Genomic DNA, 25,689 nt, shown 5'->3' with positions numbered 1-25,689 from the left:
ATTTCTAGTAGAGAAAGATCACAGCACAGAATAATATAATAATACCTATCCAAGTAATAATAAGCTAACAAACGGAGCTGGTAAAAATCATAGTATACGTCTATTACCAATAATAAATTACAGATTCATTATAAAATATTAGCAAAGTAGCAGTGGCATCGCAAAACTTGCATTCTAACATAAATATTCTAAAATATCCACTATCATTCAGAATTATTGCTTTTTGATGAAATACCTACTACTAACGTAAAGATGCAATTACTCGTTTTCCACTCATGAAGGTACCTGTGAATAGAATCCATAAAATCCAACACAAATCGAGCCATATTTCATCGTTCAGTTTTTCAAAAGCAATTTGTTAGCACACAAATACATTCTATTGTATCGATACCTCTGATCGCTTTCCTAACTCATAACCGGAATTTATATCTGACATTATTCATATCTTCCCGCCGTTGTTTTCCCCTAATTAGAACGCATTCAAGCGAACCCCATTAAAACTCGTCTAAATTAAAATTCAAATAACTTACTAACTAGACGTATAAATCATGTCGTACAGAAAGACAATAAAATATATTGTCCAGTCGAACGATCGTCCAATAATGAAAACAATACGCTGACCGGGTAATTAAAATAAACTAATTTCTAAATGCGAGTGGCCGTTTTATGAATGGATATAGTCTATGGTTGTTTTTTTGTTGTTAGCAACATTTCTCATTTTCTGTCCGCGCTCTGACAGTCGAGTCGACGGCGTCCTTTTTTCCGAGTGCGAGCTCTCAGCATGCCGTAGCAACCGTTCGCCAGTAAAATTATCTCATTTTAATTTTTTCAAATGCACCGCGATTAATAATGTTAATAAGATTCATCGTATTGAAGATTTATTGAATTCCATTTACCGGTAAAGCGACAAAGTCGGTTTAGGCGAAAATCCTTTCTCACGCTAAGCCTGCTCGAATTAGAAGGGTTTTTTTGGCAAATCGGGATGAGCAAATCAACTGTAATTACAAGTTTGGGAGGAATTCGGAGGCCGCGTGCACGGTAGCAATAATATGCAATTTAAATGTTTTACATTTCGGACACGATTCTTGTGTAACTTATATTCGGAACACGCATGCACTTGATTGGCCTAATTTGAAACGAAGAAGAACGGTGCAAGAAAGTTATAATCACTTTCTTGGCGATTTTTATTGAGTTGTTAAGACAGAAGAATGTTTTATACCTTTTTATTACAATGTCGGTCGGTGGTTTCATACTTTTATAAATATTTTCTTATCATCATCAGCCCATATTGATCCTATTCGCTAATACTGAGACAGAGACCTCATAGGAGGGTACAGGCCGTAATCCACCACGCTGTCATAGTGTACGATGCGCAGAGGTCGCATACTGTCGAATTTCTGATTATTGACATGTCGAATGACATCGTGAGGATGTTTTTCTTCACCGTTTCGAACAGCGGTGATGTGATGGTGATGAAAACTCTATTTATATCCTGCACGCTCAAGATTTAATATAAAGGAAACAAAAGTTAATGATAAAAACAATAGAAAAAGAATGGCCCGAGAACGACAACAGATGGATGAAAATAAATAAAACAAAGTTACGATATACTTACAGAAAAGTTAAGTAAAATTAATTTCCCTGAATCAGAAAGGCAAAGTCCAGCATTTTGAACAATACAATCTACACTCCCATTAAAATCAAAACCAACTTCAATATGAAAATAATTTTTAAATATCTGTCAGTTAGCTCGTACCTTGGCTCGTACATCAAAATCGACATATTTTTTGTCTATGACCGGAAACCATGACACCTCCATATTTACAACCATCAATTAAAGGAATAGACTATACCCATCTCACTTGTTAATGTTATTTCTTTTAGCCTTGAAGAGTTCAGTGCACTAATGATAATAAAAAAATCATAAATCTATAATATATACCTTATATTATAAAGCTGAAAAGTTTGTTTGTTTGAACGCGTTAATCGCGACAACCATTGAACTATTTTGAAAAATTATTTCAGTTAGGTAGTCCCTTTTTGTCGAAGAAGGCTTATAGGCACTTCACGTTAAGACCAATAATAGCGGAGCAATACGGATAAAACCGCGGGGCACACCCGACAGCAAGTAAAATAATAAAACTTATGTTATAGGTAAAGGTAAAGAGTTTGTTTGAACATGCTAATCCCTGAAGCTATAGGTATGGCTTCGAATTGAATCGAATTCCGGATGATACACATAGTTCTGTGTGATACACAATAATGTATGTAGCCAATTAATGTTTATTTAGAATTGTGTATGATCCGAAAGCTAGTTGCAAATTGTTCCAATTCTAACTGCTCGGTGAACATTCTATTAATATTTAAGAATGAATCCTTATTCGCCTTGGTCGCGGCATCACCGGTTACAGGAAGGACCGATTTCGATAATTATTTTCGTATATTATTTTATACTCCTTGAAGTACGAGGATGGTTCTTATGAAGCGAAAACGTAAGCATGTACCACAGGCGACGCCGAAACGGACAGCTAGTCAGAAATATTAACGTAGCAATGCTAGAGAGTGGAGGAGAGATAAATTAAAACAGGGATAACTTAGAATACCTTAATTTATACATTTTATTTTTTCTACTTATTCTTGATTTTCCGACTTCTCTCTTCTATTCTATAATCAAATATCTAATATCTATTGTAATTTATACAAGCTCTACACTTTTAAGGTGTAGTTCGCTCGACAAAAAGTATTAAAGCAACAAACGTCGCCCATAAGCATCGAAGCTATGTTATGCTGGAAATATATAGTATTGCACAAAAAACTTCGATAGCGCGATCTAGAAAATGACAGTGACATCTAGTGGTACGCGAGAACATTAAACATGCTTGCAGAAATCTTGTACGATGTGTCTGAAGTAAATGTACCTTGTTGTTATTTTACCTTGATAAATAAGGTAGGGAATTGTTTAAACAAAAGATTTTGTGTGTGACAATTTTAAAAGTATTAATAGTTAACTTTATTTTTTTTGCTCTTTCACATGGAAATTGGGTTAAGAAATAGCCTATTTTGGCAAATATCCACTATGCATTAATAAAATTCATAATTAGTACAATTTTGAAAAAACACGCAACACTAAAACGTAATATTTTTAGGAATAACAGGATATAAATATTGGTTCTTACAGTAATTATAATCATGATTCTAATTATTTCATAGTGCTTTAAAGCCTTTAACTGGATAAAGTATAGTCAACTACCCAAAACTATTAACTTGATTGGAATCCATGTGGAATAAAGAAATAAGAAAATTATCATATTAGAATTCATAGATTAAAATTTTATTATGATAATGTAACGATATTCCATTGTTGAACATTATTGTTTATTTCTTTCTTTTTACTTATAACCAATTATTTTAACACAAATATACAACAAGTCAGAATGTATTTCTGTTAATAAAAAAACGTGTATTTATTTTAATATTTTCAAATTGATAACAATTAAAATATACATATTTTTTTTATTATAATGAAGAGAGTTAAGTTTGTTTGTTTCTCTATAGGAGGTTATTTACCTAAGTCAGTAGATTTATGTCGTTAACTTAATGTAATATTAATTATTAATTTTAAGCTTATAAACAATAAAAACCATAACAACAATAATATTGTAAATGTGAAAGTATTAATAACTAGACGTGCTCCGCGGTTTTACCCGCGGTGCTCCGCTCTTGTTTGTCAGCGTTTGCAAGCAATCCAGTACCTACTGTACTGGATCGCGACTGGAATAATGTATACCCGGCATTACGAAATTTTTCTATTGGATTAAAATTTAAATAATTACTTGCAATTTTATACTTAGACACTTTCCTTATTAAAAGCTCTACACTAATCTTTCGAGTCTTTGATTGGTTGTATATAAAGCGATGTTTGTATGGAAAACGCAAAACTACTCGGGTCTTCCACACAATCCTTCACAGGCTTCGGGGTAACTGTTCGGGGCAATGGTCCCTTTCAGTGATGGCAACGCCGCCTGCAACTACAGGCGGGGCACTGGGTGGGCCGTGGGACCGAATAAAACAAAAAATAAGGAAAACGCAGAACGTCGGAACTTGCGATATAATAAATATCTATGCTGCAAAAACAAAATGCAAGCGCGAGCTGATTTTCACATACCTAAGTGCCGATTTACACAGGGTCAGTAACTGACTACAAATTCGAGGCAAATCAGTGCTGACCCGAAAAAAAACCCTGTGTAAACAGATTTAAAGTCAGTACAGAGGCTTGAAGTAAACAGTTAAAGTCAGTCGCGGCGCCGAATTTCGGCGCCGCGACTGACTTGTCTACTGACCCTGTGTAAATCAGCACTTTCATCAGGTGACTCGTCTGCTCGTTTGCCTGCTATTAACATAAAAAAGAGTACCTATCATACATCATATTACATCTAGTTTGCTTTATGCCAAACAAACTTCGAATAGAATAAAACATGTTATCAACGAACCAATTACTAAATGTAAATTTAATTGTTTTTATGTTTAGATATTAAAATTGAACTTAAATATACATATAAAGCTTTCCGCCCGCGACTTCGCCCGCGTTATCAAGCATAATTCCCATTGCCGCGGGATTTCCGGGGTAAAACCTATCCTATGCGTTAATCCAAGTTACCCTCTATATGTGTGCTAAATTTCATTTTAATCGGTTCAGTAGTATTTGCCTGAAAGAGTAACAAACATACTATACAGTATACACACATCAATCCTCACAAACTTTCGCATTTATAATATTAGTAGGATAGGATAGGATAGTGGAGCTCAAAACGGTCGTGACCACGGCACGCTCCACGCTCGGTTCGTAACACGGTAACTGTTATTATTTCTTAACCTCGCCTTCCAATCAATTTACTCGAACTTTTATTAATTAATCGATATTTTTTTATTTGGGTTGAGACTTCTTAACGTAACTTATTCAGTATGGAAATAATTATTATTGAAGTTATGAATCCAAATCGGTTTGAAATCTTTTTGATTCAATGATCATTATTGCGAAGTATACTATTAAATAACTTTATTTTTATACAAAACAAGGATATTTTTAACCGACAATTTTATGTAGATACCTAATAGCTACCTAGGTATTATGGCTTGTTAGACATTTATTTTCTTGGAAATTGTGACTTAAGTCTGATAATCAATTAGCAATAAACAAATAACTAAATACCGAACTTGGTAGTCATTTATTTACTTAAATCAGTCCACAGCATCATCAATATTCTGTTTAAATCTAGCGTTTTCCTTAATGAAATGGATAAGCTCGGAACAAAAGTTTTTAATTTTACAACATTGTTTTTTCGGTTGGCAACACCTTTATTTATTTGACATAGAGTCTGTTTTGTTTTGATAATCTGTGCTTTTGTTTTGTCTGTATTTAATAGGGACTCAGTGACGTACGACATTCAATCTTACTTCTTAGGCACAGGCATCCATCATACAGCCACGCCCTCTCGCGGCGTTTCGACAACAGCGTTTAACTTCGCTCCTTAGTGATTAAAATCTCGTAGTTAAAAGCTTTTCAAGCTATAACACATGCAATTATTGTTTTAATTTTACTATCATAATGTCTATGACAAACCTTTAAGTAGATGAGTGGACTTGCTCTTTCCAGTTTCCATTGACCCGAAATTAAACTTTTCTAGTCGTGGTTTTTGTACTAAGTATTGTAAAACAATAATACTTAAACTGGTGTAAATTTTCGAAGCAATAAATGATTACTTTCAAGTTTTCTTATTTCAATCAGCTGGCTTTTCTCGAGTAACATATACAACGTATCCACTTGCCAACGTAAATTGAAATAATAGGAAGTCCGAGTAACTTTGGTTTTAATCTCTCAACTTTAAAAGAGTGTGTGTAAAACCCGCTTTATAATCTAAACCACCACAGCCTGGTTATATTAAAAAATAAAAACAAATCACTGGCAATTTAATACAAGACCAATTTTAAAAAAAGAACAGGCGTTGTTGGAATGTTGAAATGAACGGAGCTACCAATTTATAATACGCATTCCCGGATTTTCTTCAAATTTCATCGCTATTACATTTACATTAGATCGCATTTCCTTTTTTCAAATATTTTACATGTTACCTTTTAAGATTGTTAGAGAACACTTATTGACTTCCGTTTTTACATAAATTATAAGGAGCGTAGACAGAAGCTTAATCAAGATGAGGAATTTTGTTACTTTATTCTGAAATCCATAATTAAAATACTCTTTTGTGTTCATTCTATACATTTAATAGACGTTAATAAATCATACGTAAATTAAAATAAATATGACGTGGCTTGTAATATTATAGAAAAAAGGTACCTAACATAGCTATTTGAAAAGGGAGGTAGAGATCATGTAGATAACTAATAGTTGATAAAAAAGTTCACGGAATTTGTGACGTTAGAAATAGACTAAACAAATTATGAATACTTATTTCAAATGATATCTAAACAAGAAAATATAGGGAAAGTCAAAAAATTCATAAAGCAAGTAAAAAAATGTTGTGTGGTTTTATGAAACCACGGTAAAAATGAAACTTTTTTCACACTATAGACATTTAACTAAAAATTATCGTATTCGTACGATAATTATCGTACGTATCGTGCGTCACGCGACATGCGCTACACAGACCAAAAGTTTGAGTGGATGTCAAAGTAATCAAAATCATAGAGGTAGGTAAGTTTCAAATTTCACAGTTTATGCAGGCATTCTTTAAATTATAACATTTAAAGAATACCTGAATAAACGGTGAAAAGTCATCAGCCAACTACAAATTAACTTTTCTTGTCACAGCTCAAATAAAATCTGAAAAAATGCCTTCCACTGTCGCACAAAAACGCTAGAAAAAGCCTGTATGTGAACAATTTCACCTGCTAGCATAAATAAGTGTATCTTGTAAGTTATAGGTATTAGGTATATACTTTTAAAACAAAGCTCGCTTGGCTAGTAATACGAGTGCTTTGTGAGTGTCCGAACTCCGAACAATGAATACTTAATTATGCATGGGTTGAATTTATATTATCATTTTGAATAGTTACAATGTTTTCTATTGGATTGTGTGAATTTATTAGGTATGTATAGATACTTACTCCAATTGCAAAAAGACAAGACTAGTTTTACAACTAGAAGATTATATTTTTTGTTTCTCTCCATAATACCTAAGAACTAATACACGGACACTGCCAGAAGTAAGATACCCGGTCCTTTGGAAGGCTGGGGACACAGGTCCAACCCGCAGAGGCCCTTTTATTATTGTAGTTTTGTAATACGATCAAAAACATTACGGTTACTATAAACATTAATACTTATAACAGAAAATCGTCATATTCAAACTTTTTTTTAACAAATGTAATAGTGAATTTTTACAAGTAAATCATTTAAAGCAAACGCCAGCCACAAATAAAAGAGTAAAGCCGATGTTTTGGCAAGTGGCAACATCGTCAAAGTTTTTTTATGGCGGTCGTAAACCGGACTGCCGCGGGCATGGCACGGGCCTAGAAATCTTCAATCTTAAAATAATTGTGCATAAAAATTAAGTGCCGTTGGAAAGTAATAATGGAGTCGCATTTTGTAGGATTAATGCGGTCGGGGTTTTGGGGTTATTAATATACCTACTTGGGTTGGAAAAATGAGTCTAGATAACTTATAAAAAAATAATTGTAATAGGTAGGAAATTTCGATCACCGTTTATTTTAGCTTTATTAAATATAATAAAAAAACGGGGATATTATGTAAATTGAAATCGATTTAATGTTTATCTTAACACCTACCCAGGCGCGGTCCCAGGGGGGTGGTCACGGGGGACATGACCCCCCCCAAAATCGTACTCGATAAAATAGAAAAAAATTCTTATACTGTACAATATATAAAAAACTGGTGCAAATCGGAGTCACTCGCACATCTAAAGTTCTGTTTAAACCTGTTTTTAATCCCTTGCAAATGTTGAAATTTGCGAAAATTTGCAGCTAACGGCTTCCGACTCGCACTTGGCCGGTTTGAGTACGATTTTCTCAAGTTTTTGCTTATCACTTCTTCTTCACGTGAATACGATATTTGGCGAGTACGGTTGGGGAGGGGATTCCATACCTTTCCAGCTGCGTGTCCCCCCCCCAAAATGTCAGGCTAGGACCGCGCCTGCACCTACCTACGACTAACACTAAAAAAATAGGTTTATTCTTTTATTGTAATATCACTAAGTAGGTGTTTTGTTTGGTTCTAGGTAAGCTGTGAGAAAGAAACCTCAACTTAATGTTAGTCTATAGGAAATATTTCCAAAATGACTTTCCGTTGTGTGCCTACATTCCAAACCGTGTCCAACGATAGCAACGCCACCTGGGTGAGTATTAAGAACTAATATAAATTTGTTAATGCAGCTACTCAACAATAGAGGTCGCTGTAATGAAAGAATTACATTTGTAATTTTATTACGTATATATATATTATAGGAAATATATTTCCAAAATGACTTTCCGTTGTGTGCAGTACATTCCAAACCGTGTAAAACGATAGCAATTCCACCTGGGTGAGTATTAAGAACTAATATAAATTTATTAATGCAGCTACTCAACAATAGAGATCGCTGTAATAAAAAAATTACATTTGTAATTTTATAATGTATTATATTACATATAACTATATACTATGGTTTTATTTCTATTGTGATTTAGTATTTTTGATAATTAATATAGATAATATTATAGCATGTATTTTTAAGAATAATTGAATATATTTGTAGCGCCATCTAGTTTGAATAATAAGAACTATAACAAATCGTGGTATCCAAATAGTACTAATTTCTTTTGAATAGATGGCGTTGATGTTCATTTCAATGTAACGTTTTGCGTTTTGTGAATTTTAAATATATGATTAAAAATAACATAAATACTATTTATTCAATAATAAACTATTTTATATCATTAATAATATTGCTCGAATATTGTACCTATTTATTAATTATGATACCCACCTATCATTAATTAATTTTAAGAATTAAATCTAACCCTTAAAGCTCACTAACCTAATTATTAGCTATATTAAATAATATATTGTATCATTTGTTATTCCATAAACTTGGAATCCAATAGATCCCGCATTACAATACAGACGAACGAACCTATTCAATTAACCATTTAAACAGTTTTTCAACCTTACCAATTGCTTGCAACTTGCAGATTCCCATCACAGTCAAAGCAAACAACCTGCCATTTAAAAATCTTTTCATTATAACTGTGAAAGCACTCGTTTAACTGAGTGGGTGTCACTCGACTCACTATTGAGTATTGACAGAATGTTGACATGTCAATAATCTATGACCCCAAGCTTATTGAATCAATCTGCCCACGCTGACAAATAAGTGTATGCATATTTTTATTTTTGTAGTGTTATTTCTTATGAGTAGGTAATGATAGGCTCTCCATTGAACCTATAAAATATTTTACCTTTGCCGATTAAACATAGGTAATTTTTTGTGCTAGGTCAAGTAGTATTAAGCCAGAGCAATCTCTTGAAAAGATTTTACCAAACTTCAAGTCAAGTCTGATGATTCTTATGATCATGATATTTGACTTAATTTTGGTATATTCAGGCATACACATCCTAGTTCATACTCATCATATAACACTTTTTTAAGAGATAGTGTAATAGACAGTGTATTTTATTAGGTTTATAGGTCTACTTCTAAAAAGACATTCCAAAAAATATTTACTTAATAAGTCAAATTAATTTTACACACTTTAATCAATATATCTATTATCTATACATATATAATAAATCTGTAGAAGGGTCAATTCTGTACACATTGAAAATATTGAAAATATAAATAGCAGGGGGTGTTACTGGATCGATACCAAGCCCAAATATGTGATTAAAAAAATTTTTGCCTGTCTGTCTGTATGTGAAGGCATCACGTGAAAATTAACGGTTCGATTTCGATGAAACTTGGTATAATTATGCCTTATGATCCTGGGCATAAAATAGGATACTTTTTATCCCGAAAAAACACGAAGAAAAAAAAATCTTAATTTTTCCGGGGCGGAAGCTAGTCTATTAATAAAATAAGATTTTTATCAACGATATTTTTACCTAGTGTGCAAAAATATGCACGGCGCGGCCTGAAAAATATAAAATCATTAAATTACGCAACCAACAAATTAAAAAGTTACAAAGAAAAATCGATTTGTATTAAAAAGTCGATTCGAAAACGTACATGCACACACACGCGCACACACACGCGCACACACACACACACACACACATACGTACATACAATCAAACTGGATGTTATGAAAGGAACAATGTTATAGATTCGCGACGCGAGGTGGAAGCTTTTTGTGTAGTATATGCTTGATTTTACGATGCATCACTGAGCTTTCGTCGTTATAAATGGGAAGAAATCACTATGAATATGTATTCTATGAATATGTATTTAGTAACAATATTGTAGGTGCTACCTATATTAGGTATAAGTTTAATGATAAATTTTAAATTACATTATTGTTTTTTAATGTGTAATACTGGATATACGAAATTAAAGAGTGCACTACGCATTTACAGTTAATCGAGAACATACATTAAATATTCTGAATATTAAATAGCAATTTATGTTAATTGTAAAATCATATTCTCCTACAGTATATATCGTTTACCACACATTAGGTATGCTCTTTAAAACCATGTTAAACCTGTCTCCTACATACCGCAATTAATAATATCGAAGCATATATACGTAGGTACCACATATGAGCTTTCACTCCTTCGTTAATTTTTGCATATACTACAAAATCCCCAACTTTATCATGTCCAGAGGCGACTGCGCACGCAGCGCCCACTCCATGTGATAGCCTCGAGCGACGCGCGCCCGCTCACGTGCCGAGCGACGCGGGAAATTCAAATATTTTTTCTTCGTTCTTTTTTTTCAAACTTTTTTGTCTATGGTGCCCGATAAAAGGAGGTTTTCTATGTGTGAAGTGTACAAGTGACTTTTTATCTGTTTACATTTTGTGTAATCACGCAAATCTGCAACGTCATTCAGAAATAGCGAATTACTGTGACAATAAGTACTTACTAGTTACAATTGAAATCGGCCGCATTAGAAACACAATTTGAATATCAATAACGGGGCAGGTAAACAATAACATCATTAGAGCGGGAGGAACAACGGGTTAGAGGGAGACGCAGCGATAAAGTAATCAGAAAATAGAATTCTCATACAAAACGTAATGATACAATAATCGTGTAAAAGTTCACGATAGTTACTCAACCCGGTATCGAGACGGCCAGCTCATACGAAGCCTATTCAGAACTGAATCAGATAGAATCAGAGGTCAAAATAGAATGGTTTTATAAAACGGTCATCTCGACAGATAATGATCTGATGATTTACGCTGTGTTAAACCGACAATAGAACTGATAACCCGATACAATGTGACCAATTAGATTCAAAGCAACGATGACTAAAATTAACGAAGCGAATCTTTCCGACATGGTTCAGCAAGAAAGCATTGTCGATGATTATTACAATGATTTGAAAAAGAAAAATTACGAGGCGAAACTTGAGAAATTAAATGTGATAAATAGAGACTTGAAACGGCACGCAAATATATCTATCGAGGTTGTGGAAAAAACGCAGCCTAATATAAATATTTGTATAGAGAATGATACGCATAGAACTATTAGATTGGAACTACGGAACCCAGACAATGAGTGTGTAGTTAAAAAGTATAAAATGGACGATACAAGTGGAGAGGAAATTGAGAAGAATATTCTCTTAGAAAATAATGATTTGTCCAAATATATGAAAGATGATTTAGTTGCAGACAGTGCTAGCTGTAATGTCGTTGAAAATAATAATATGGAATACACGAATGGGAATGACGAGGAAAAAGTAAGTAGTAGATGTGTAGCATCAAAAAAAATTTATCGTTTATTTCATGTTTTGACTTAAATGTGTATCAAAATCACATTAAATTGACATATTGAAGTAAATTAAAAGCACACTACCAATATTAAGAACTACAAGTGACAATGGTTCTTGTAACTAAATCTATTACAATTTTATGTTGATCATTTCGTTCCGTGCTTTTTAATAAACTCAAACATTTGTTTATTCAATTAGACTTCTTCTAGAAGCACTTTTGAATCTTCATTACATAGTTTTACCATTTACTAACGATTCGGAAAACAGTACAGAGACGAACCGGCAAGAAACTCATAAATAATTTCTCTTACTAATTTCACCGCGTTATTTTAATGTCAAATACTTCGCTTACCTGAAAAGCATTAAACATGCCTTATCTATAATATTATCAATTTAAAAAGCCGTTGCAATCGTGAATGTTAATTTTTGCGCTCCACGGCTTATTTCGTAATAAGAGATACAGTCGTCGATAGGAGATGGGTTACAAAGATTATAGCCTTTCGAATGTTTAGTTCAAGTATTAAAAATTTTATAATCGTGTCACGCTCCTAAGATTTGGTTTGGCTAAATTTGGTTATGCTAGTTTTCCTAGTATCTGTGCTAAGTATATTTGCATGTCATATAACTGCGCACTTCAATACAAGTCTAAAAAGAACCACACTATAATGTAGCATCGCGTATGTGATTTACAACTGAAAATATAAAATTCATTCGGCACCATGCGGTCTGTAACTGTCTATGGATACTGGACCAAAAAAAAACTCTTTGGAATGTTGCATGTTGTTTTAAGTTTATTACTAGTGATAATTTAATAGTCTTCTCTTCTAAGTCTTTAATCATTAGATTCTAGGTACTAAGAGACACTGAATACCCAGAATAGTATGTGTAATGCCTCTTCAATAACTTTAGAAAAAAATGTGTCCGACTTGATACTTTTAATAGTAATTGACCGAATTTGGGAATTGTTATGTTAGTCATAAACTTTAAGTATTCAGAATTGAGTCCAATTTTAAATTGCCTGCCGATATATTTTTTATCTGTTAATATGAGAATAGATACTTACTTACAAGTAGTTTAGGAATAAGAATAAATTAACTAATGCTTGATGGGGCGCGTCGTTGAGAAATAATTTTTTAAGTTATGTAATAACGAACAAGATATATTTAATTTTAATAGCACAAATATTCTAGCCTTTAATTACTGATTGAACAATCATTTGATGACTAATGTTCGTGACCTACAATATACATACACGCATATTTTGCAATATTTTCCCGCGTGACATAAACAATGGCGCGCGCTGTCAAACTGTCAAACTCGTTTGACAGACTGACAATATATAGGCTGATGAAATTTTCATGCAGTCTGTGTACAGAGACCACCTCTATGAATATTTGTTTAATCTATTCTTTTAAAACGTAACCGTCTGTGGTACATAACTGGTACTCGTATATATACCTACTATGCATCAGTCCGGTGGCTTAGAAGTAGGTAGTATAATAATAATTGACTAGAAATAATGTAAAGAAATACTTGAAACAATGATTGATGATGATTTTGATAGGCCGAACCCGGTAGTAGGAAACATGTTACATTTTATCGATAAAGAAGAATCCAATAAGGATAGTAGCAGAATACATGAATATGTATAGTAAAGTGTTGCAGAAGAAACACTTTATTATACAAATACAAATGAGGAAAAATGTCAAAATCATTTCTAAACTTCCAACGTCCCTATTTTAAAGACCTCATTCGTCCAAACCAAAAAAAAAATTGTGTCGTCCATTTCAAAATTACTCCGTAATTATACATCCTTAAATACGTACATATATTAAACATAGTGATTCCATACAAAAAGTTAATGCACAACTTTCTCAAGCAAACAAGCCGTTCGGATCAGAATTCAGGAATTTCACTAATTTGCGTGCAGTTTAATAAGGGTCGTTACGACTGATTTCTTTAAAATTTACATTTTCATTCATTCGTGAGTAAGGCCACAGAGTAGACTAGCAATCCAGAGAAAATTTTATTAAAATAAAAAGATGTAAAAAATAGATATAGATAATTTCTTAGCAAAAGCTTTACGACGCGACGCGCGTGACGCGGACGGTTCGAAATATTCTCTAAACAAGCGTTCATGTTTCCAATAGATATGGATAGATTAAACTATAAGTTTGAAGCTCGGATAACTAGAACAAACCTATATTTTACTTATATCACTTCTCATACGCGTCTATATCTATAAAAAAGTAAAAAATGTATTAAGTCTGTACACGAGGCCAACAAGCCAAACCCTAAAAAGTCATCGAGTATTGTAACCTAAAATAATGTCTAATTCTTGTAACTGATTTTGTTGAATCCAAAAACAAATTTACAAGCAACCTAAAAAATGATTCACTCTTTTTTCCATCAAAGAATGCCTCTATATCTCTTATTTATTATTAGTTCTTTTTTTTTTTTAAGTTCTACACGTTTAGTCTGAAATTTTATTTAATCTGTGGTGCATATTTCTCCTCTTTTGGCGCAAAGGTCATGCATCTGGGTCACTTAAAATCCGTAAGTTTAAAGCAAATTTGTAACGTTCATATAACCAAATTGCTTCCAAAACGAACCCGTTATCTTCGATATTTATTATTATTTTTAGTTTTTTAAATGTTAGTTGCGTATTTTTAAATTGCTCGATGCAATTTTTTATGAGAAAGCAATATAGAGATATTCCTGTTTATCTGCATGACGCATACGCTTTCGTAGCTTTAAAAGAGCTTTAGACCTTTCTATATATTAAGACGTACAATGTTTATTTTAAAACTTACATTATAGTAGTATAAATGCCGTATTGGTACATAATAATGCCAACAAAATGTATGGTAAAAAAATTTGTAGTATTAAGGATTTGAAAAGCTTTTAAAAAATCAGCAAATATTCCACACACAGAGAATATTGTGTTTATTTTTTTCATCGATCTACAGAGCTGACACGACAGAAGTTAAATAGTCGATATCAATAGCAATAATGAGCTTTAGTCAATATTTATGTATGTATATCTATTTCATGTGCCTGTCCATATTTTTTTAAATAATATTTCTGGCATATTAAGTGCGATTGAAGTGACAAGTGAACCAATCGTATGACCTGTTATGTCAGTGAATGAAATATAATTTTAGAGATCGAAAAAATATCGAATAGTTTAGTTGTAGACTCGGTGAATTGAGGAAAATTTATATTTAACGAATATGTATACTAACTAATAGGTTTTGATTGTGGGGTACCCGGATAAAAACTAGTAGTAAATGTGCTAATACGGATAATAATGAATGAATGAATGAATGAATGAAAAATACTTTATTGTACACCAGATATGATACATTTTATAAACTTAACAATAAATAAATCAATGTACAGTAGGCAGCGATCTCTACCAGGCAACCCAAAAAAGACGAGGAAAATAGTTAAATTAATCAAGGTGGTGCATAATAAATAAAATTGCATGAATCTGTACCTATCAAATTTCACCCAGCCAATAAAACCCTTTTTACTTGAAAGAGCTCATCCGACGTTATATACTTTTGCATACTTTAAGATAGATAGGTAATACGAAGTGTAAACCGAAAATATCATTCAATAAATAACAATATTTATTGACTGTTAATAAACCACAAAACTTTTAATACCACATATATTTTAATGCCTCACAATAAGCCTTTAAAACGAAAGCATAAATAATTTGAACGGTCTCGAAACAAAAAGACATTGATTGTGCCGGCTCGGGCGTCAGCGCGACTTGCTTGACCGAATTCTTTACACACCTGTGTGCCAAATATTCGTTCACCCTTTGCCGCCGTGTTGATTAAACAATATTTTGGCGGGAAAGTTTGACAGTTCATGACAGATTATCGTATTGTGTTTTTTTTTTCGGTTCCGCGAATTTATGACGAGTGACAATTAACAAAAGGTTAAATGATTATTAATGTTGAGTTTATACATGTATTTTTGTAAATATTTTATTTACTTACTTTCTGACGTTACGTTGTGTATAACAGGTGCATATTTTGAAATGTAGATTAAATAATTTAAAAAGGTGTCGCCAAATTAAAAATGATCTTTAAAATAATCTATAGAAATGATAAGCAAAGCTATTAAAGGTCAGATGACGCCTACACACGCCCGCCTCTACTATGTAGAAGCTTTAATAACAGTTCATGATATTACTACTTGTTTTCGAAGTATTTTCGATCGAATTTTTTCGAACATAATTTTTCATGTGAAGAATTAGATATAATATATCTTTAGGTACATATTATGAAATTGCTGTTTAGGTGACCGAATATAAATATAATTTTAACAACAAAAATGGGCTAACGTTGGTTAACTCTATAAATTCAAAAACTTTTATATATACATAGTATGTCCGAATCAAATATTGTCTAATCACTTCTATTGACTATAGGTGGCTATACCACAAAAAGAGATAAATGAGATAAATTTATTTATTGTATTTTGTTTGTAAGACTTCTTTTGTGAAAATAAATTAAATTATTTAACATTTTCTGAAATCGAATGACTCGTGAGAAACTCGCAAAGATTTCTATCGAGAACCGATGATAATGTCTATAGTTAAACTACCACAAGACAATAATACTGTTTGTGTGTTCTATTGTATTTTTTACGGGCGAGCGGCTTGATAGATCGCAGTATATCATTCGATAACTACATAATATAAAAAATATACGATATCCATCTATCAAATTACTTATTACGAATACAGATTTTATTGGACGGGTGTGTGTCTTGTTTTTTTTTTTTTTTTTTTTGACAGGTTAATTTGTAAGACAATAAATTCAATTAACACGGTTTAAATAATTACAATAAAGTCCTTATAACGAAATGGTCTTAACTAACTTATAAGTTTAATGTTAGCTCCTTATAAAAGAACAATAAAAAAAATGTCGACAATGACAAAAGCAAAACAATATCACACAGAATTCACAAAATAATGAAGGAATGATCTTAGCAGAATATACTTTATTGAGTAAGAATAAGAAAGCATATAATGCGTCAAAATACATATTAATACATTTCAGAATCCAAACCTATATACTTACTCGTGTTTAAAACAACCAATCAATGGTAGGACATTTACGAATTATAATCACATAATTCATAACTGGATTACAAATTATTTCATTCAAACATAAATAATACAATTATAATTGCATAAGTTATTATTAGTTTAGGTCTGTAATTTACTGATAGAGAAGATATTTATTGCTATAAATTATATTACTAGTTTATGTTATGTACGGTACATGACAACACACAAAATATGTACTACGTTTTTATGAAATTTAGTCTATTTATATATTTCATCCCCATATGTACCTACGACACCTATGTATATATAGGCCACAACTTAATAAAATAAAAAGTATTTTTTATCAATTGACAAAGCTTAAATTTTATGAATAGAGGCGACTTTTAGCACATGCGCCATGGCTCATTTTTGGAGCATTATTATCATAGATTTAGAAAGTAAAAATTCTACGTTCGTAAAACGCGATTAAGTAAAAATTTTAATCGCGTTTAAAATCAGTTAATATCTTTTTTCTAATTTTTTTTATAATGAATATAATATATCTAAATGTATACTCGCGTAAAATCAAACACTATTGCTGTTATTGATGTCATCGATAATTTATTCTAAGGCTGGTTGCAGAGCTAGACCGACCATACGCACGCGTATTGTCATGCGTATTAGTGTCATAGTCATACACATTGTTGATGCGTACCGTCAGGACCTACGGTACGCACTGATGGTCGGTCAAGCTCTGCAACCAGCCTAAACATAGCTTAGCTGTCGCGGTGTATCACTGGCATACTGTCAACTGTGACGACACTAGATATAAAACGGCTTATAACAATTAATCACCACGTTTCACGATTTGTGACCGTTAATTTTATCTGCCTTGTTTCATAATACTTTATGACAGAACGTTAATATATTTTATTACGTAATGAATTATTTGAAAGGTTTTGTCCAACAATCTTCTCCTACAAATAATATTTGTATAGATACTCATTTGTTAATTAACTAGATTTTTATTTTAAAGTCCATTCATCCCTCGTCAATTTCATAGTCGGTTTACAAACAAACATAAATACCTACTTTATTGTGAAACAAAACTTTTTAACAGAAGTAAAGATTATTTCAGTTTATTTCAGTATATGAGGCATAAACTATACAAAATTTCCTCTTTGTTTTATAATACCTATAGTCATCGATTATAGGTGATTGGATTGGAAGTTTCAACAGGAAAGAAATGGCAAAAATGTCGATGGTTGTCCTTTTCAAAATCGGAGAACATCTAAATAAATAATTGGTAATTATTGATTAGGTATATTAATAAAGCTTTTTAAACCAAATGGTGACTGTTTATTTCTCGTAAATTTATAAAACAATTTTTTGTATATCTGTCTTTGCTGAACAAAGTTTAATTATGCATTACTAGCTTACCGCCCGCGGCTTTGTCTAAAACCGAATAAATTATCTACTAAAACCTTCCTCTTGAATCACTCTATTTATTAAAAAAAACCGCATCAAAATCTGTTGCGTAGTTTGAAAGATATAAGTATACAAAGGGACATAGGGACAGAGAAAGCGACTTTGTTTTATACTATGTAGTGATAGTGATCATGAAGTATCCATTTAGATTTAGTTCTTATATTTTCTGACTTAAGGAAAAAGTAACAAAATATTTAGTTAAATTTGCGTCTACATGTTAATTTATCTCCGAAAATTACGATATATCTTCATAATTCATCCGGTAATGAAATAGTTCACTTATTGAGTAATGACAAGACCATTTTGGGAGCAACTTTCTCAACGAGTATGTGATACATATAACAATTATGCAAAACTATCCACAGAATACCAACCTCTAATCATATGTAATAGATACTATTTTTGCATACACTATTTTCACATTCAGTAGTTGATAATGTTACGACATGTGACCATAAAATATGATTGGTTTTTGATGTTTTGAGCGCGACATTCTGAGTAATCATTTTGTTTTAATTAAATTTTTACACTTGATAACTTTATAGATGTACTTACTTAAATTTTAAATATTATCTTTGTAATTTTTAGGGCTTATTATACGGTTTTTTTAATTATTAAGTATTTTTGATTTATAGAAACAAACCTATAAATTGTAATATACTAGCTTTTCACCCGCGTCTTCGCCTGCGTTTTCAAAGGAAAACCTGCATAGTTCCCGTTCCCGTGGGATTTCCGGGATAAAACCTATCCTACGTGGATATGTTATAATCCACGTTACCCTCTATATTATGTGTGCTAAATTTCATTATAATCGTTTAGTAGTTTATGCGTGAAAACCATAAACTATACATACATAGATACAAACCTTTCCTCTTTATAATATTAGTATATAGATTCTAATCTGCAATTCTAGTAATTTAAACTAAATGACTATTTTAATTGAAACTTTTTTCACGATATCATTAACTTATAATTTCCTATTTAGTATTTGCATAGATTTTTGTAACTAAAGTCTAAACCCACCGCACCACTTCTATCAAATGGCCCTCTTTAGTTACTTAAGTCAACACTTCAACTAAAACCAATATAGGCTTATCATAAAGCTCTCAAAGTAACAATGAAAATTTCAACCATAAAATCTTTTAATAAAATATAAACATAAATCACGTTTGGTTTCTTTCCTCACATCAGCTCACTTGTTCTTACATACCATATTTGCACAACACACTGTTAACAGAATTGGTCATAAATCGGAAATTGTTTCGCACAATTATGCTCTTTATTTTCAAGTAATAGAGGTGTTTATTGTGTGTAATTATTTTGGAAATTTGAAATCAGCTGACCACAATGGGCGTATGGAATCAATCTTCTCGATACTAAGAAGTAACGGTTCGTTGGACAACGCTCGCGTCGTGGCGTTCCTTTTGAATTTTCATAATTGACTTGGATTTTTTTGCCCGACTTACATTTTATGGATACGTGAAATGATTTTGAATTGTACTCGAATGTGTAAGGTTTGTTGTCATCTGCTTTAAGAAATATAGGAGTTAATATGATTTAAAAGCGATCCGGCGATTTTTTGCTATTTTCTTGTAGTAAGCTCTCTGTGAAGCTTTCTAGTTTTGGTAAACAAAATTTCCTAATGGCTTGGTAATATGGTTAAGTTAAAATATATATAAATAAGTAGTATATATCTACCTACATTACTATTTTGAAATTATATAGGTACAATGTACTTGCAACGTAAATCTTAGTACCGGACGTTACTGTAAGCTTTTCTTAAAAATAACTTCATTATCTATTCCACGCAATAAAACTGTTTAAAAAACTATCCTATTAGTCTACAACAATCCTATATACCATCTCAATATCAGCATTATACTAGTTAACAATTCCATTCAATACAAAATCGCTTTAAAACGAGACTCACTAATTACTCCGACTTTAAATCTTCAATTACATTCTTACTCACGATGAATCGAGGAAAGATAATTAATTAATCAATGAAGAAATAAAAGACGAATATATAAAACGATGTAACTATAACGATCTATGTAACTATGGTAGCGGGTATCAAAGGTCGTCACCTTATAATTGAAAGCTCTGGCCGACAAAAAACATATTTTTATTATACGATCTGGTTTGAATGAAGGTGCAATTAAACTTGAAATGATGTAACTTAAAAATTGTTTTCTAGCTAAAGCTTTTGCCTAGTTTGAAATTAAAAAAAAAACTAAGTAGGTACCTACATAATTTTTAATTTATAAACTTAGCATTCTTACCTATATATCGAGCAGAAGTTTACTATTCAGAAATATTTAAAAAGCGCAGGTCTTTGTGTTTGTAATACAATTTGAAGCTTTTTTGAGAAGCTTTTTATAGAAGCTTTTTAGAGAAGCTTTATAGAGAAGCTTTTAACCCCTTATTGCATGAATTATTAAGGAGATGAAATAAAAATTATTTTTTTGCAAAAAAGTGTTTATTAGACCTTACATTATGAGATCAAATTGAGAAAAAAAAATATTTACTTATATTATAGAAAATATGAAACGGCGCCATATATGGACTCGTATGCAGTGTTTGTTGTATTTTTTCTGTCATATATGGCTTCATATGCAATTAGAAAAAAGTAACTAATTAATAAAATTAAAATATATTCCGGACTAATTTCACACACTCGGTTGCTAAGCCCCAAAACAAAAGGCTTGTATCCTGAATGCTAAGTCAACTGATATACTACATATACTTTACATAAATCCTATCCTACTAATATTAAAAATGCGAAAGTTTGTGAGGGTGGATGTATACGTGTATGTGTTTGTTTGTTACTCTTTCACGCAAATAGTACTGAACCGAACAATGAAATTTAGCACACATAATATAGAGGGTAACTTGGCCTAACACATAGGATAGGTTTTATCCCGGGAATCCCACAGGAACGGGAACCATGCGGGGTTTTCTTTGAAAACGCGGGCGAGGCCACGGGCGAAATGTTAGTACTTTATATGGATATCTAAATAAAACCCAGAATCATAGCCAACTTATACTTCGTGAAATAGCTTAAAACAATAACATTTGTCATTATAACATAAAAACACGTTATATTTTTCACATAACGTGAAGGAACGAAATTGGAACAATATAGGCATAGCTGACGGACGTTCTTCTTCCAAATTGGGTAATGACTAATCCCATCAGATCGTGCAGAATCAAAGTGAAAATCTAGATGTCTTGCAGGAGATTTTCGTAGCTTTTTTGCGGCAATTGGCGAGTCAGGAATACAAATAAGACTCCAGAGATGTTTCTAAGTTCTTGAGAGACGACCACGTCTTTTGGTAATAAGAGCTTTCCCTGACTTTCGCATTTGCTCTGAAACGGCTAATTAAAAATCATACAGTGGCATATAGCATGAGTCTGTATTTATTGATGATGATATAATATTTACATGTTTAGCATTGAGATAAAAGTGTCCAGAATCGATACTGGAACAATCAGTGAAAGTATCCTTGAATGCATACCAAGCCACATATGACATAATATAGTTTGGACGGAATGCATACGAAGCCAAATATGACAGATTTGGAAAAGTACAAAAAATCATGATTAAAGTAAAAAAAACAACCAAACCAAATGTTTTGCCTTATTTTAGAAAGACTAAAGAAAGAAGTAATATTTTTTTTCATGGCTTTACTCACCGTTTTGATATTGAAATCTTAATTTGAAAATCACGGTTTTTTCCGCGCACCCAAACCGTCGCACGCGCTAGACTAAATCTATCATATATCTGATGGATAATAATTACACTGTATAAATTAATTACATTCCAATTCTCGATGATATGCTGTTTAAGATGTAAGGTAGTTTTTTTAGATATTGTTTATAGTTAGCCTATAAAAAATTCATGAACTTCGTCGTCCATACATGGCTTTGTATGCGGTAAGGGGTTAAATTAAATTTTCTAGGTTAGTAAAAAAAAAAATGTCAAGAGAAGGTCAGGCAAGGCAGGTCTAAAAACCTGCGCTTTTTCTCTACGTCTATAAGTACCTACATCATATGAAATTCAGCTCATAAAACAATATGTATTTTTCGTATAATTCTAAAAGCTTTCCATTTTCAATTTTCATTGTCCTTATTGATTATTTTAAATGCGTTTGTTTGTTGGTTTTTCTCTATGTCACTTCGCGGTGATGCGATTTTGCGGTATGATTTTTTGTGTCTGGAAAGAGTTAGAAGGTTAGAAAGACATCTCAGGCTCTTTATTCATGTTTATTTACATACATATGTATGATATTTATAATGTGTAATATTTGTTTATTTTATGAATATTATTTCCACTCTTCTATATCGGTCTGTAGCTGTTCTTCAAACAAGGGGGCCACTGAAAATCAGTGCTGTGCCGTTGATGGCACAGCTAAATACTGAGTTGGTCCCTTTTTGCTAAAGGTCTGCCACACTTTTGTCTCTTTCTCTGTTTTTGTATTTTTTTTCTTTTATTATATCTGTTGTTGGCCTTTGGTAAATAAATTCTTTCTTTCTTCTTATTTACCACACGGGCGAAGCCACCGTCAACATCTACTCACAATACTATTCTTTTTATATTACTATTCTTTTTATACATAAGTTCGCAAATAGTAAAATAATCAATAGCACACTAAACAAATAGAATCCATATTTCCGGACGAAGCATGGCACCCCGCCATCTTGCCTCAGGCGATCGCCATTTGGCGCGCTCGTTCAAAAACATTTCCATAATGTATTATTATTTCTTTATTCATTCACTATTTGCATTGTGCTTATTAATTGGCCGGTCATTTGGTTTTAACGATTTTAATTTGATTGACAGTAACTATCGTCTGGAATCTTTTGTGTTTGAGAAACTTTATAGGTTACTTTCTGAATGCATCTCTAATGATGATTTTAACTTTTATAATCCAAAATACCTTACTGTTTCTTGCACCTTATCGTGAAATTCGTAAACTTCTTAGCTTGCATTGTGCATGCAAAGAACAAAAAGGAAATTGTATGTGCAATTTGCAATATTATTAAATCAACAGAAATCTTCTTCTTTCATCAATGTTGAGTAGATGGTATTTTTTTTAAATACATTTTCTTCGCGAGCAAAGACACCGTTTTTTTTTGTAAATATTTAATTTTTTTAAGATGAAATATTTCAAAACAACATTGCCTGAAGGGCTAAGGGCAGAAGGGTGACTAAATAACGGATATTGGGAGAAATTCGGAATAAGGAAATGCGTTAATCTTGCATAGGGGAGTATCTATTTTCAGCATATACTTACTTGTATGTATTTTTGTTTCTAAAATCTCTGTTAACAAAAACCCTAAGTATGTAACATTTTAGAATTTCGATATTTTTGAAAAACAAGTTTATCGATAGAACTTTGCAACTTTCCGCACTAGAAAAATAATTCCCCTCCATTTCAACAATCGCCCTCATAAAATCGCCACTTATTTAAAATGCATACATAAATTCATAACGTCAAGCTGTATGTAAGAGCGCCTTTGCCCATGCTCACTTGATAAAAAAAAAATTAAATTTTCCCGCTCACCGAGCCGCGACAATGTATGTAGTCACACGCGGATGCGCGCCAATAAGAACACAGTACCTAGTAATTAGACAGCCCTAGGGTGGGGTGAAGTACTAGGCATTCTCGATACTAAATAAAAATCGAGAAATATTACTTAAATCGAAAAAAAAATCTAGATTGCTGTCATTCGATTTGCGCAATCGGATATAAGACTGGTATTGCCATTAAAAAGATTTTTATTTTTTGATTAAGTGATTAACCTCATTGTATTTAAAAGTTAGCGAAATATTTAGTCGTACATACGAATGGCTAAAAGTGAATTAAAATCAATAGTAATTAATTATCTTAAATGACATATTTATCTAGGTAATTATCGCGCAAAGATATATTTTTGTTTTTTATGTAAATAGTAAATACATTTTAAATTACGTAATTTATAAGTAGAACATATTATAATTATTTATTAGTGTAACATTTTATTTTTATACAGTGCATAGTTGTAATTATTTTTTAATTTTTTATACGTAACGTACTATAATATTATGTAACCTACTTATAAACTAAAGTCTAAAGGCCGCTGCATACGTGACGGGAAAATACCTCGGACGGGACGTGAGCGGGACGGGCACGTGATTGCCACGTTCAAAACGGGAACGTGGTGCTAACGCATACGTACCGTGGCATTGATTCGGATATAACGTGCTAGTGTTGTGAACAACGAAAGATGGATTTTTCAATTCAAGAATTGGCTTTAATTATTATTTATTTTTTTATTAATTATTTATTTATTAATTTAAACTAAACAATACTGTTTTTGATTTATAAGCTTAAGATGTTTCATTTTTATATTTTTGGTAATAATGCCGCCATAAAACAAAAATATTATGCACTAAAATTATTTTGGCATTTTAAACATAAAATACGTAATTCAGAACACGATGAAGTGTCACAGGAATCATCATAGGTGAAAAGGACTAAGTATAGTTAGGAATACCACAATATATTCATTAAATAACACTAACCGTTTTCACTGTATGACAATTTCACAGCAATTTTACGCCATAAATAATTTTTATACTTTGTGTCTAAATATTGTGGGTTCGCTATACTATACAACGCTGGATATGAGCGAACACATTCGATCAGTTTTTCGTCGTCCATTTTCGATACTTGGAAGGCGTCACTATTAATCTCTCCGGCACGAACGGAGCGACTGTGCATACGTAGCGAAATCACGGACGGGACGGGGCACGTGCGGGACGGGACGTGCTAAACATCGTCGGCGACGATATTTTTCCCGTCCACGTTCCCGTCCCGTCGATGTTCCCGTGACATATGCGTATTTGGATACATTTTGTATGCAACGATGTTTCCAAAACTTCCCGTCACGTCCCGTCCGGGTAAAATCCCGTCACGTATGCAGCGGCCTTAAAGCGTTTTAAACTGTACAAGCTCGTTAAAAAGTCGATCGAAACTCGAATCGTATAATAGTATCGTAAAGAATAGGGTCAAATCGAATCAATTGGCAAGCACATGGTACCCCAGGGCGGTCCGCCCTGCGGCAGTCTCGAACGAACCCGTGCGCGCGAAACACATTACAAACGTCAATTACGTTTAAAAATCGAACGTGAATTTA

At 32.4% G+C, this 25,689-nt stretch overlaps 1 protein-coding gene across 1 annotated transcript in view; it reads left to right on the top strand.

Moving 5' to 3' along the window:
* Nucleotides 1–25,689, top strand: part of LOC123701830 (transcription factor AP-2-epsilon) — a 70,860-nt gene that overhangs the window by 8,643 nt on the left and 36,528 nt on the right. Inside the window, exon 2 of the mRNA XM_045649409.1 lies at nt 8,258–8,369. Within this exon, the coding sequence (XP_045505365.1) occupies nt 8,310–8,369 (60 nt within the window). The 5' untranslated portion in view covers nt 8,258–8,309. The remainder of the gene's footprint in view (nt 1–8,257; nt 8,370–25,689) is intronic.

This window comes from Colias croceus, chromosome 22 (genome assembly GCF_905220415.1).
Source record: "Colias croceus chromosome 22, ilColCroc2.1".
Lineage (NCBI taxonomy): Eukaryota > Metazoa > Arthropoda > Insecta > Lepidoptera > Pieridae > Colias > Colias croceus.
The sequence above is the reverse complement of the archived record's forward strand: the minus strand, read 5'-3'. Positions and strand labels throughout refer to the sequence as shown.